This window comes from Gallus gallus, chromosome 4 (genome assembly GCF_016699485.2).
Source record: "Gallus gallus isolate bGalGal1 chromosome 4, bGalGal1.mat.broiler.GRCg7b, whole genome shotgun sequence".
NCBI lineage: Eukaryota > Metazoa > Chordata > Aves > Galliformes > Phasianidae > Gallus > Gallus gallus.
In genome coordinates this window covers 39,196,853-39,210,529 of record NC_052535.1, presented here as the reverse complement: position 1 = coordinate 39,210,529, position 13,677 = coordinate 39,196,853, and the positions used below count along the sequence as shown (strand labels likewise).

The 13,677-nt window shown below is 40.1% G+C and overlaps 1 protein-coding gene across 10 annotated transcripts in view; it reads left to right on the top strand.

Annotated features, from left to right (window-relative positions):
- STOX2 (storkhead box 2) overlaps nt 1-13,677 on the top strand; it is a 129,814-nt gene that overhangs the window by 104,008 nt on the left and 12,129 nt on the right. For 7 of the 10 annotated variants that reach the window (XM_004941063.5, XM_046940779.1, XM_001232531.7 and 4 more), the window contains exon 2: nt 6,521-6,673. In XM_004941063.5, the coding sequence (XP_004941120.2) occupies nt 6,521-6,673 (153 nt within the window). Of the gene's footprint in view, nt 1-397; nt 485-815; nt 946-6,520; nt 6,674-13,677 lie in introns of those variants that run through there. The other 3 variants (XM_040699645.2, XM_015276552.4, XM_015276551.4) reach the window with 2 other exon arrangements.

Here is a 13,677-nt window from a genome sequence, read left to right as displayed (position 1 = left end):
AGTGCGTGTGTGCGTATGCGTGTGTGTATGTCTGAGCATTTGTGGTTTTGTGTGTTGTGGGGGTGTGTGTGTGTGTGTGTGTTAAATCAGGGAGAGATGTTGGGGGTACGTTTTTTATCCTGACCGGAGGGTTAGAGCTTTAACTTGTCTTTGCTAATGCATGTAAATAGCTTTCTTGCCCACTTAACGAGGAGGCTGGCTTGTTATCCTGTACAATGCAGCTGGGCACGGTTCCAGAAGCAGAGGCACTTCGTTTCAAAGACAAAGAAGCCAGCGCAGACGTAGGGAGAAACCTGGAACATTGCGCGGTGGATTTTTTCAGAGCGATGACTCATTTCAGTTCACAAAGGATTCTGGGCAGGGTAGTGAGAAGTCAGGTTGGCTGATCCATTCCTATGACTTCACTTTGCAGAGAGCCAGGCAGAAGAGGAGTGACACTGCAGAATCCTGAGGCACTGCAGTGGAGAGGTGCTTTGCTAAGACTGTGAGTGCCTTCGAAACAGGGGGTGGTGTCAGAGCGGGATTCCAGCTGTGCCGTGGAAATGGGGCAAAAAGGAGAGAGATGTTTTCAAAACACCGTGTGGGAGTTGTATTTGTAGGGCCCTTTAGATTCTCTGCTTCCTCCTCCCCTTCGTTTCTTAACCATTTATTTCTTGCGCTTACGTGAGAATTAAGTGTGAAATGGCATTCCCTTCAGTGGAGCTGCACAGATACTGCATTCTCTTTCATTTTCTGGAAGCCTCTACTTCCTTCTTGAAGAGGTGGGTGTTCGGCATATTGCTGCCTAAAAGCGTGCTTTGTTTTTCTTCTTTCAGGTCCTGTGGCACTGATCTCTGCTGCTGCCAGCTTCCACAGTGATATAAAGCCCCAATATGCACAGTGTTCTTACATCACAGCTACTCTGGATACTGTACTGGAGCATGGAACCAGATCATAGGGGTTCAGGTAAGTCCCCCTTTTTTAACATATTGTGTGCCAGGAATACAGACATGGACATTTACTAAGAGATATGTTTGAAAATTACGATTTGTGTAAACACATTCTAAAGCACACAATATATTAAAAAAACAAAACAAAACAGAACAGCAGTCCTACCCTCCTTCATCCCAGGATAAGCAGTACCTCACAAAATCTCAACTGAATCCTCTCTGGGAAAGTTCCGTGCTCCAGCAGAAACTTTTTATGATGATAGTCATAACACGTGCTGGGATATATATCACTTTGGATCAGGAGGCAGCTGGCCACTGGACATGAACCAAGAAAAGGAAATGTAAATTGCAGGAAATACTCAGGAGAAATGTATGTAAGACAAATCTGGAGACTGTGGGTATTTTAGCACCTCTTTCCAAACGCAGTGTGGCACTTGATGAACCTGCAGATCATGCTTTTAGCTGGGTCTGACCAAGTGAAAAGATAAATTTACATAATTGAAATGCATTTCATTACCGGTAGAGAACTAGAACTTTGTTCAGAGGCAAGTATTTGTCATGTGGTTGCTCATTGTTAGGGTTACTGTGTTTTCTTCAGACTGGTTAAAATTGTACTGGTCACATGGCCAGGTTGCATTCTTGAAGTGTATCTGTATCTGCAAGAGAAGGTGTATTTTGATGTGCATGCATATCGGAGGTGCAGAATGAGCTTCCTGTTTAGAGAATGTCTGCTACTGCACTTGACACGCCTTTGTTTAACCTGCTCTTAAATGTAAATATATGGCAGAATCTTTAACTTTTCTTATTGAAAATCAGCCCTCTGATATGCGTAACCATCCAGTAAACACAGCTTGCTGCTTTGTCCCAAAAATACTCCAAAAAATGTGGTTTGAAATGAAGCCTTAGCTATGGCTGAGAACAATGTAATTTCTAATTTTCTGTATTTCAGATTTGATTAGTAAAATGTGTTCTTTCTTATGATATGCTAGTGCAGATCCAAGGCATTTCAGGGTAATCTGGGCAATATACAAATGTGCACATCCTTCTGCTCCCTCATGCTGTTTAATGAGATAAAAGCATTATCTGGCTTAAAATGGCAATTGTATATCATCATTGTGAGTTCACGTATGAAAAGTTCAGTTTGCCACATCTAAGCAAGTGTTCTGTAATTAGAGTGATGCAGTTATGTTGAGGTTTGGGTGAAAAGGGAGTAATGTGCAACCCAGGCCAGGTATGTTCTTGTGGGGCATCTGTCGCTTCTGCAAGCCAACTTGAAAATGTGCTTTTCCTAAAGGAGACTTTTCACTTTCAGTATTTTGGGGGGGAAAAAAAGTGAAAATGCAATAGTTGAATAATAATAATGAATAACAGTAATAATAGTGAAAATATAATAGTTGAAGAGCCTTCTTTCTGTCCCTTACTGGTAGTTTTGCTTTTGTTATTTCTCTTGTGTTTGAAGAACAGCTTTCTCTAGTCCTTCCTGGATTGAAACTGTGGTTGATTGCTGACCAACACATGTTGTTACCAAGAAAATGCGTGTAGGGGATTTTTGTTGAAACTACATCTATGGCCGTGAGGTGCCATGAAGTACTCTAGTTGTATGATGCTTTCTGATTAATTCCGTAGCTCTGTAAGTGGCAGAAGTAGTGACCCGATGTGTGTTTTCTGACTAGGTTCTCTCATGTCTGGTGGGACGTGGCTTTGCCCCACACTCCAAGCAGCTGGAGCGTGTGTAGCAAATGCTCACTGTTGTAGAGTCTCTGTTGCCTACTGAGTCTCGACCTCTCTGGCACATGCACATACCCAGACTGTGTTTTTGCAAGCTTCATTTCCCGTGGAAGCCAGGCCAAAAATTATGTTTAGAGCTTGTTTTGAGCCATAGGAGGCAAAAGGCTACAGAGGTGTTGAGAGCCAGGATGGCCAATTTGGCTTTCTGTATTTCACAGGATACGTAGTGTAGTCAGAGGATTTCTTCAGCGTTTCAGGGAAGGAGTATGTATAAATTCTAATAAATTGTGGCTTTGCGTTGTAGTTTCATTAATTTTCCTTTTGAATGGCTGTACTGAATCGGTTCCATTTATAAGTCAAGAGGTGACTTTTCAAACAGTCCTCATGCAAACTTCATGAGACAGGGAGTTTGACTTCCAAGTCACTTCTTTCCAGCTGCACAATTGCTAATAAAAATCCTGTCATCTGTATGTAGTTGGTAGTTTAATTACTGATAGATGGTGAGAAATACAGTCTAGCTCATCTTCTGCCGGGATGGTGGTACCCCAACTTTCAGAGATCAGAGACAGTAGGTAAACTGGCACAGGAAGGGCTCTGGTTTGTATAGTTTAGGGAGAGGTGAATTTTCTTTGCCAGCTCAGCTGCAGACTATCACTTTCTCATCTGTATGTTGAAGATAGGTACGGTTACTCTGTTTTTCTGAATGTTTTGAAATCCATTGAAGAAATGTGCTATGTAGGAGCAAAGTGTTTATTTTATTTGCTACTTAATCTCTTGTTCTAAGCAACAGAAATTATTGTTTTCCCACAGGGTAGCATTATAAATCCCCCTACGGCATAAATAAGGACAGCCCCCATTTATTGTTTGTTATATGCTTAGACACTTTTTAAAATGAGATACCACTTAAAAAGTGTAGAAAAACTTTTAAAATTTATTTAAAGAGATCGTTGGAAAGACACTGCAGTCACAGAGCTGAAACTATATACATATACATATAAATATATAGATAGTATTTAAACAAAGCTTGCAGTCAGCGGGTGAAATCTGCTTTCTGAGCTTCAGTTTTCATTTAATTGGGAACATAAACATATGAAAGTCAAGGATAGTAATTTGGTTTCAAAAGAAAGCTGCTTGAGACAAGCATCAGCCAGAGCTAACAGGAGCCATATGCTGGATGGTTTGTGTAAGCGATGTGGGCTTCCAAAAGAAAAAAAAAGTAGGAAAAACAGATATGATTTTTTTTTTTTCAAACAGAACTTCCCTAAAAAAGTTGTAGTCAACCTTCTGATCAGAAGGCTAGACAGTATTTGTACACATAATTGATATTAATACATTAAATTATAAACGCAAGGAAATGTTGTGTTGTTGCGCATTGGAAAAGTTTGTTCACTTAACTATAACCATGGAGTGCTTGTAATTTCCCAGAGCTGTGGGATATTTAAGATGAAACTTGGCAAATTAGAGCCTCCCTGGGTGAGGGGCTTTTGGCTTTCTATCACTAGGTCTGCTGCAGGTGTTACCAATGTGTGTCAGCCTTTTTAAACCCAGAGTCACTAATTAGCTCCAGCAGACCGTTACTGATGGAGGGCTGTAGAGTGAATTTGGATGGAACAGAGGTGAGACAAGAGTTGCCTTGTCATAAAGAAGGTTGAAAAATGTTCCATGGAAGAGTGCAAGCCATGGCTAGTGATAGTCCTTTACAAAACAGAAAGGAAGGCTCTCATGTAAACAAATACTTGTTGACCATTTCCACTCCATTTAAAGGTATTTAAGTTGTGATTTTATGTGCAATTGTCTTCTTATTTCTAGTTAGTGACATGTTTGTTAGCTAGCAATAGCATGCTCTGCTAGAGGTTGTGTTAATACTAAGGACCCCAGAGGTGAGGTATGGGAAATAGAGTTCATGTTTTGGTGAAAACTCTCGGCTTGTTGATGGTAATGAGGACCCAACTGGCACTGGTCAAATCAAGTAGACTGAATGTTTTCTGCATGCTAAGCTAGAAAAGTAATTCTGTGCTGGAGGCCTGCTTTGAAAAGGGAAATTGTATGCAGCGCAAGGTGACTAAAATCCAGATAAACGTTACTGTTGCGTAACCTGTGTTTAGCCAGGTTTAAGGTAACAAGCCCCAACAGGGTGATCCCAAAGGTGTGCCCTGCAGGCATGGTGCCATCTGGGGAGAGGGCCGGGCTGCTCCCAGCCCAGGTGTGTTCACAAGGGCACCTGTGGCACCCATCCTCTGCATACGAAGGGCAGAAGCTTCTGAAATCAACTACCTCAATCTGCATGATTCTTAGTGTAACCCTGATGCTTTTTAGATGTGAAATGAACCATTCTCCTAGACAAAGCGCAGTAGTGACTTGTGTGTATCAGTGATAACAGAGATGAACAAATTTCATCTGGTAGCAGGCATAGTTATCAGTAAGCAGTAATTAGTAACTGTGATGTTCTTATTCTCCAGTGATGAAAGGACAAACAGAGTTGTGTGGAATTGCACCTCATCACAACCTCTCTGATGGATACTGCTTGCATGCAGAGAGCACTTCTGGCAGGAACTTCTCCAGCACATATAGATGAAAATACACAGGACAGGTTATATGTTAAGGTCATCACTCAAGAGGAGGGTCTTGAGGTGCGCTGCGTTGAAGCTGGAGGAAAACTACTGTGATAAGATTTGTCACAGTGATGTGGTCAGGCCTGATTAATCAGCAGCAGTCAGAAGGCAGCGTAGTGCCAATGTGTGTCTTAAATCATTATTGTGTCTTGGGTAATGTGTATCACTGTTGTACACAACAGATTGTACAGCTGGTGTATTGAAAAACATTGCTGGTATGTCTCACTGAAACAGTTACACAATTTGCTACTCTCACCAGTTCACCAGTTCCTTTCTTTAACAAAGTAATGATCCTAATGTATCCTAATACTGAATGTATTTTGATAATCACTTTCAGGGAGTGCTATTCCTGTCTAGCAGAAATAGTAGGAATATAGACTTCATAGGGCAAATATCAGATCCTCAAAATTACAGAGAAAAGTTTGAATATTATTTATTTTCCACTGTCAAAGGAAATCTCTTAGTCTGTTTCTCCCCGGTATTTGAGATCTTAAGGGATCTGTTATCCCTTCAAGAGGAGGTATGGAGCAGCATGTAAGATCAATTCTATATTGATATAAAGTATGTAAAAATATGTATCTGTAAGTGTATTTGTGCAGTCTTGGTAATATTATCAGATTATCATTTCTCCACTAACTTTTGTTTTAAAGATTTTTCAGCGGTCTTTTAAGGATGGGCTAGAGAATTATGTTTAAAGATTCCATGAGAAAAAACTGTTTGCGTGAAGTTACAGCAAAGCTTATTTTCAGACCATCCTGGAACCATAAAAACTCCTAAAAATATATCATCTTCATAGAGACATTAGACGTGTAGATCTAAGACAGGCTTATTGAAAGTATCAGTCTTTAGGTGTTTGATGCTTTTGTGCCTTTAAAGTGTGTGTTCCACTTGACCAGCTGCGTGGAAATGGTATTCGTTAACACGTCAACGTATTTTTGTAATCTCTGTCACTAATAGACATATTCTGCCAAATGGAAGTGGTAGACAATCCATACCACTAGCCACTGAATGGATTGTGAAATCCATTGTGAAACTGTATCTGCACTGTATACATCTCCCCTCTCCAAAGTTCACTGCACCCAAGTTCTGAAATAAGCACGTTGGTTGAAATAAGTTGGATGGTTCTCATTCTGCAGAGTACAAAGACTGCAGAGCTGTATGCATCATTTCCAACTGTGTCTCTTCATCGTTGTTCTGTGAGCAGCATTTTTATACAAAACGCTTCATTGCACATCTGTTGTCTTTTTGCAGGTGATGTATCACCAATCAGCATGTCTCCCATCAGTCAGTCACAGTTTATTCCACTTGGGGAAATCCTTTGCCTGGCCATCTCAGCAATGAACTCTGCCCGAAAACAAGTCACACAAGAAGCACTAATGGAGCACCTAACAACCTGCTTCCCAGGTAGCTGTGCATGAATAAATCATTGGTCGGAAGAGCTCATGCCTGTAAAAGGGCAGTTAAAGAATCCTCACCTCACTACCTAAAAGATGCTTGTCTGTTTGGCTTCCTTAGAAGATGGAGTTTCAGCATTTAGTAGTCTGTTTATCTTAACTTTCCTGGATGGAAATATTGATTAATCATGAGATGCTACCCAGAAGTAAAAGGAAGCTTTGGGGTTCTAATCTTAAAACTTTTTCTGTTCTTTTTTCTTATATGTACAGACAGAGAAGTTCCATTTGATGGGGCTGTTCATGTGAGATGCATTTTGCAGGGCCAATTCCTGGCTTTACGTAAATATTAAAACAATGTCTTGAGATACTAAATAGCAAATCGTGTTGGCTTTTTTTTCTTTTTCTTTTCAACTGATATAAGAATAAGGCTATTTGTCACTGTTATCACGAAACACCTTCTTTATCATCATAATCAGGAGAGTTTAAAACTTCTTTATTACTTAAAGAGAACAAAAGCATATGTTGGATCCAGAACAGACTAATTCCACCTCATGGCTTTCATTCTGGTTTTAAGAGCTTTATTAACTTCATTCAGCTGTTTCAAGTGCCATCATTCACTCTCTGTAGGGCTGACCTTACAGAGGTCTCTGTGTAGAGTGTTCTCTTTAAAAGAACGGGTTTCCCACATCCTGCTTGTGGGACAGACTCTTAAATCTGGTGGGGCCTGATACAAGTGCTGGAGTCCATTGGTGATGATGTGTCTGTCTCAGTAGGAGGGTGTTATATTTAAGCTGAGAGGAGGCTGTCAGCCTAGCATACAGGGACTTTCAGAGTCATCTTGGATGCAGTTCTGGCTTGAAAACCTTCAAATTATATTATTATTTTTTAACTTGGCAACTCTCTGTGAGTAGAAGGTTTGGGGAACCATAGATGTTTGTCCTTTCTGTCCCTCAGTTTACAGTTCTCTCAACTAGCTAATAAAATTCTTTATTGTACTTCTTTTAATGACACAAAAGCAGCAATTAAAAATTCTTGAGTAATAAAACTACTGATGCATCTGCTTCTTCTAGGCAGCCTCATCATAACCGTGATTGTAACCCAGTGAGGTTGTGGATGCCCCCTGTCTGGAAGTGTTCGAGGCCAGACTGAGCAACCTGGTCTAGTGGAAGGTGTCCCTGCCTCTAGCAGAGGGGTTGGAACTAGATGATCTTAAAGGTCATCCTTCCAACCCAAACCATTCTATGATCCCGTGTGTTTTCATGTCTTGAATTTTTTTGTAACTTAAAAGTTACAGAGCAAGAGTTAACTTAAAGCCTTAAAGGTTGCATTGGCTTTTGCTGCAACTGGCACTCACTTCTGAGGTTTTAAAATGTAGTTTTGAATCTGCAGCTATGTTTGAGGTAAACAATTCTGTCTGACGTTTGGTAATTGTACTTTGGAAAAGATTACTGTAAGTATGTTTTGTAAATACTATCTCTCTGTCCTGATACGTGGTCTAGCTTGCAGAGGGCTTATTTTCAGTATGCTTCAGTATTTTGAAAATAGAAGTGAAAGTTGTAAGGGATAGGATGCAAAGAAGGCAATGTTCATAATTGTAATTCTAGTTGAATTTATTTTGATGGCTTTTTTCTAGGTCACGTTTTCTATATAGCACTGTGTTGGAAAGGTTGCATAGATTGCAAGTGTTTTTTCCAGTGATTCTATCAATATGTTGAATAAAAACATGATTGCGTGGCGGAAACGATAATTTACTGGTGGCATCCCTTGGCTTTCCTTGGAGCGTGGCTATCGGGTGCTGTGGTGCGTTATGCTATTCCTGCTAGACAGAGCCATGCATCAAAAATAATTCAACAGGCTCTGCTGCTGCAGACTGCTCACAAGAAGCCTCAGGCAACTTAGCACACAGTCTCTTGCTGCCTCTTTTTTCCACTGGCCACGGACATGTGCATTTCTCAAGTTGGGGATTAGAAAAAGGAGAGCCTTGTTTTTCCCACTCCACTTCCCAAAACATAAAGAAAATTATGGTTAAAAAAAAAAAAAAATCTACCCTTCGTTGTTTTTTTTTTTTTCCCCCCCCTCTAGAGGAGTGCCCTTCTCTTCCAGCCATAACGTGTTTAACAGAGAAAGCATGCATGTTCTCTCAATATATGAGCACTATCCATGTATCTCATACCTTTATACAATAAATGGAACCTCTTCTCATGTGGAGTGATATTTCCACTTGTCTGCCCAAACTCTCTTATAAACCAGCCGTGGCTTTTTGAGTCTTTCTGTTCACTGTGGCTATTTTCAAATATCTGATGTCCTCCCATATTCTGATTGTTTATTTTTCCTAATTATGCTATGATACGCTGAGAGAGAGGAGAGCATCGCCAGTGTAGATGTAGCTGTCATTGTCAAATAACCTCTCTGTATCTCACCCTGTAGCAGCACTTGTCTGCCTGTGCCGTTTGTGTTTTAATGAACAGATGCTTCACTGCTCTTCATGGCATGTATAAATTTCCTAAGACCCCAGATGCCATTCTCAAACTGCCTAAGAATAATAAACCTCTTTCCTCAGCGCGGATCTTACACGAGCAGTCTAGCCCTCTAGTTTGCTGAGCCATTGTGCAGGCATAAATCTGGGCCATGGCTCTATCTGAAATAAGGTATGCTAATTATTTATAACATCACATAGCAACCACTCCACATCCTTAACTAGTATTTCATGAGCCAATCAGAGTATTTCTTTTATCCCTTGTTAAGCCTTAGCATCAGCTCAGGAGAAAATCATTTTAGCAGACTTAACACCATTTAAATACTACTTCAGATGTATTTTTCATGAATTTATTTTATTGAAAAAGTTTGTAATGATAATGCGTGTCTTATTTGTGGCATTTGTTATTTACCAGGTTTTTTGAAGAACAGGAGAGTTCCTGCTGCACGTGCTCCCATTATTCTAACTTGCAATTACCCAATGAGATGTTTGTACAGCCCTACTTTATAATTTATTGACCGTGGTTTAAATCCTGTGCACTAAATGTAAATCTTTGAAATCCAGTATAAGGAGCTAAGAATGTAACCTCTGTTCCTGTGTTTAGCAGCCAGACCCTCTTATCTGTATGGCTATGGCTGAAGGAAACATCGAGCTTTAGACTATGCTGTCTTTAGTAAGGATTTTTCTTTTCTTTCCAAATTTGTCCACGTTGTTATGAAAATTGTTTTAAGGTGTTCGATATTTCAGCACGGAAACTGTGTCTGTGTGTTGGACTAGGTCACTTCTTGAAGCAAGCAGTTTTCTGAAAGCTGGCGAATTCCTCTGACGTCCACATTCATATCTGCTAGCTCTTTAAATATGTGAAATGTATATGTAGCACTTAAAGTAAGTGTCATACATTAACTGAGTTCACTCTAGGTCAGTGTTCTTTGTGAGCAGCAAACAAGACATAATCTTCTGTCTGGAAGCTCAGTGGATGGCATAGTAGACTCTCTTGAGATGCGAAAAATGTACATGTCTGATGATTCAGTGTCCAGACAGTTTCTGCTTTTGAATTATTTAAGCACTACATAATCTTAAATAACACCACTGCTGTCATGCAGTATTTTAAATGATAGAACCTCTAAACTACTGGTTGGTAGGTTTTTTTGGTTGGTTTTTTTTGTTTGTTTGTTTTTTTGCTGTTTGTTTGTTTTATTTCTTGCACCTATTTAATAGGAGGAGGGAGACCTTAGGTAGACTTCTGAATGCAGGGGCAGGTTATATATAGAAATGATGTGGGCAGGTTACTGTGAAGAAAAAGATCTTGAGGAAGCCAAGAAATCTCATTTCTTCCTCTGCTTGCGCCTCTGAGTTGCCATGATCTTTGACAAGTCACTTGCCCTCTATCTCTCATTGTTATTTCCAATGCAGTAGGGCTGCTAAGTCTTCGTCTTTGATTATTTTAAGTGCTTTGTTATCCTTGGAGTGTCAATCACAAGTCGTGTCTATCCACAATGAGAGTCAGACAACTGAGATATTGTGGGGGAGTTCCAGATCTAGCTGAAGAAGGGGCTTGATTTAAAAACCCTGCATACCCAGCCCTGGCTGCAATAAGTGTAGAGAGACTGTGCAGTCTTGAAACTCTTGCTATCCTAGTCTCCTCATCAAGTTGTTGCACTGTGTTAGCCTCGCGTTTTCTCTCTATGCTTGACAGTGGTCTCTGGCCAGTCCCGAATGTGCAAATTTTCCTACTTGGACTTCTCACCTTAGGATCATTGACCTGTTACATTGCACAAGTTGCTGCTTTGGCCCCTTGCTTCCCTGGCTCACAAAATGTGACTAGGCATAGAGCTGTCAGAGGGTAAATACACACCGAAAAGAAAGATCTCCTTTTCATTCACTATGAGCCTTTGGGCCTGCTCTGTGCCTGTTGAAGTCAGGAGAATCTTGGCCAGTGGCTCTAGTTGGAGCAGGGCTGGTCCCAGACTGTTCACGTTGTACGCTTTCTCCTTAGTGTATTTGTTGATGCATGGCATTGAAATTGCCATATGAAGAACAATTGAACGACCCACTCCTTTCTTAGGGTCTTCATCCACAGCAGGACTTTCCTCTGCTGTTTTTTAACCTCTTTAAAGTTTGTAGAAACCTTAGTAATGCCTGCACAGAGGAACATTTATTTTATTTTTTTATTGAACCTGCTGCAATCTAACGGAAATCTCACCAACCATGGGATTGAACAAGGACTCCCTTTGTATTTTTTTTTTTGACTGCATGAATACAAATTGCCATATGAGAATATCTCTCTTTCCAGTGCTTGTATGGGAAGTTTGGGCTTCTAAATTTGCATAATCCCATTGCACACCCAGTATCACACTTCGAGTTTGGAAACAAAACCTAACAACACAATTGGAGTCATAGGGTGAAATATTTAACTGCTCAGAGGTAAAATAGACATAGTAGGTAGGAGAGGAGAATTATTAGGCAGGGTAGATGTTATACTTCTTAATGTAAATGAACTATTTGATCTTTGCACTCTGGTTACAAGCAACAGGAACACTCAAGTACACATCTGCCGAGACTATGCTGTATGCAGACATGTTTGAAATATTCACCTGAAGTACTAGATATAAAGGCATACACAGAATACCAGCAAAGAGAGATTAATTTCATTGCTCCTGTTCACGATGCTGAACAACCCAATTCATGTTTCAGTCTGTTTCTGCTTTTGTAAGAGACGTGAACAAAATCTGTAGGTGGCATTAGCAGTACTCCATAGATCTGCATCTTCCATCATCTCAGCTGGGGTAGTGAAATGCAGGGAAGTACTGCATGCAGCAAGCAATAGGAGTGATAGCCTCCAACTCCACTGAGAAGGCTGACACAATTCACTTACAGCGTCTTTGACTGCCCAGGCATGCTAATTACTTTTTCCTTGATGTTTTTCTGCACGTTCTCTGTCCCTACAACTTAGTCAATTAATATAACTACAGTGCATCCAGTATTTAGACACTCACCTAACATGCTGTAGTCATTATAGTTTGTTGGGTGAAAAAATATGTGTTTGTTTTTACCATGAATTTGCAGGGCATTTTTGTTATAGTATCAAAAAAAGCTAGCTTAAAACATGAGATGGTCCATATCAATCTCTTCCTCGCGTTCCTAGGTGAATGTCTTTCTCCTTTTTCTCCTTTTTTTTTTTTCCTCATTCTTTTTTGTGAAGTGAAATAAGGATGAAGGACCAAGTTCTTCCAGATAAAGGTAGTAGGTATGTGTTGAGGTATTTATTTGTAGGCTCCTGGAGGGTGCAGTGGCTTGGTCAGATTGCATGTAGAGGAAGGAGGAGAGATTAGCTGCTTCACGACAGCTGCATCTCGGTAGGAGCAGGACTGGACCCTGCAGTGCATTTTCAGCACAGGATGGAGAGGCACGTAAGCTTGAGATTGGAGTCATCTACCACTTGTGATGCAAAGTGTAAGGGGTGGTATTGCCCAAGCCTACCCTAGATTTTCTTCAGCATGCTCTGTGTAGATATTAAAGGTATGTCATGATAATGGGCCTATGCATTTTTTCCTGGAAAATGATGTATGTATTTTGTTTGTTACTTCTTTTCACTTTCCAGGTCAGGAGCCCAAAATAAGTTTAAACAGATCTTAGTTCAGCAAAATATATTGGTTGAAGATAACAATTTCAACTGAAATTTTTTGAAAGATTATTATTTCTCGTTCAGCACAAGCAGATTTCTTTTTAAACTACTTTTGTTAAAACTCTTGTTCCCTTAGCTCTACGTGGAACTTACTCCTGTGCACAGCATGCTAACTTGGTATTTTATCTAATAAAGTATTTAAGACTTGCTGCTGCACCACTGAGCTCAGCAGGAGTACTGGTAGTGGGAAGGACTGGGTTCACAATGCCACGTTTCCTATGTGGCTGGTGTGGCACTGATGTGTGGCTGACATACTTGACTGTCTCTTGGTATGTGATATTACTTAGGTAAGCATCCCTCGCATTACACATGAAAGGCAGAAGCAAATTTTTAGGAGCTAGGTCTGTAACTTCCAGCATAGTGGAAATGTTTCTTTGGGTGACTTGAACTGTATAAATCAAAACATGTATTTTGGAGCAGCTGTTTTAGTTGAGACATGTTTTAATGGGAGAGCAAACTAGTTCAGTTAAGACTGTGATGGGGGGCAATTTTGGGGAATCCTTTTTTTTTTATTCCTTCATGGTATTCTTCTGTAGAAAAACAACCTAGGCATCCAAATGAACAAATAACTACTATTCTATACAAGACTGTACATTATTATAAATAGTTCTGGTGAAATGGGATATAGGTATTTGATTGGAAGAAGAAGAAAAGTGAAATATTCCTCCTAACACCCTTTGCTTTCCAGCAATTTCATCCTGTAGCTTAGGGTCACCTGTGTGATGGAAGTGACTAGAAGTTCTCTTCTTTCTTCTTTAGCACTCCATTAATGGCCTCCTTTCTCTTAATAATTCATATGTTTGAAGTGTAGGAGATAAGTGAAAAAACAAACAGACAAGAGAATGCCTAACAA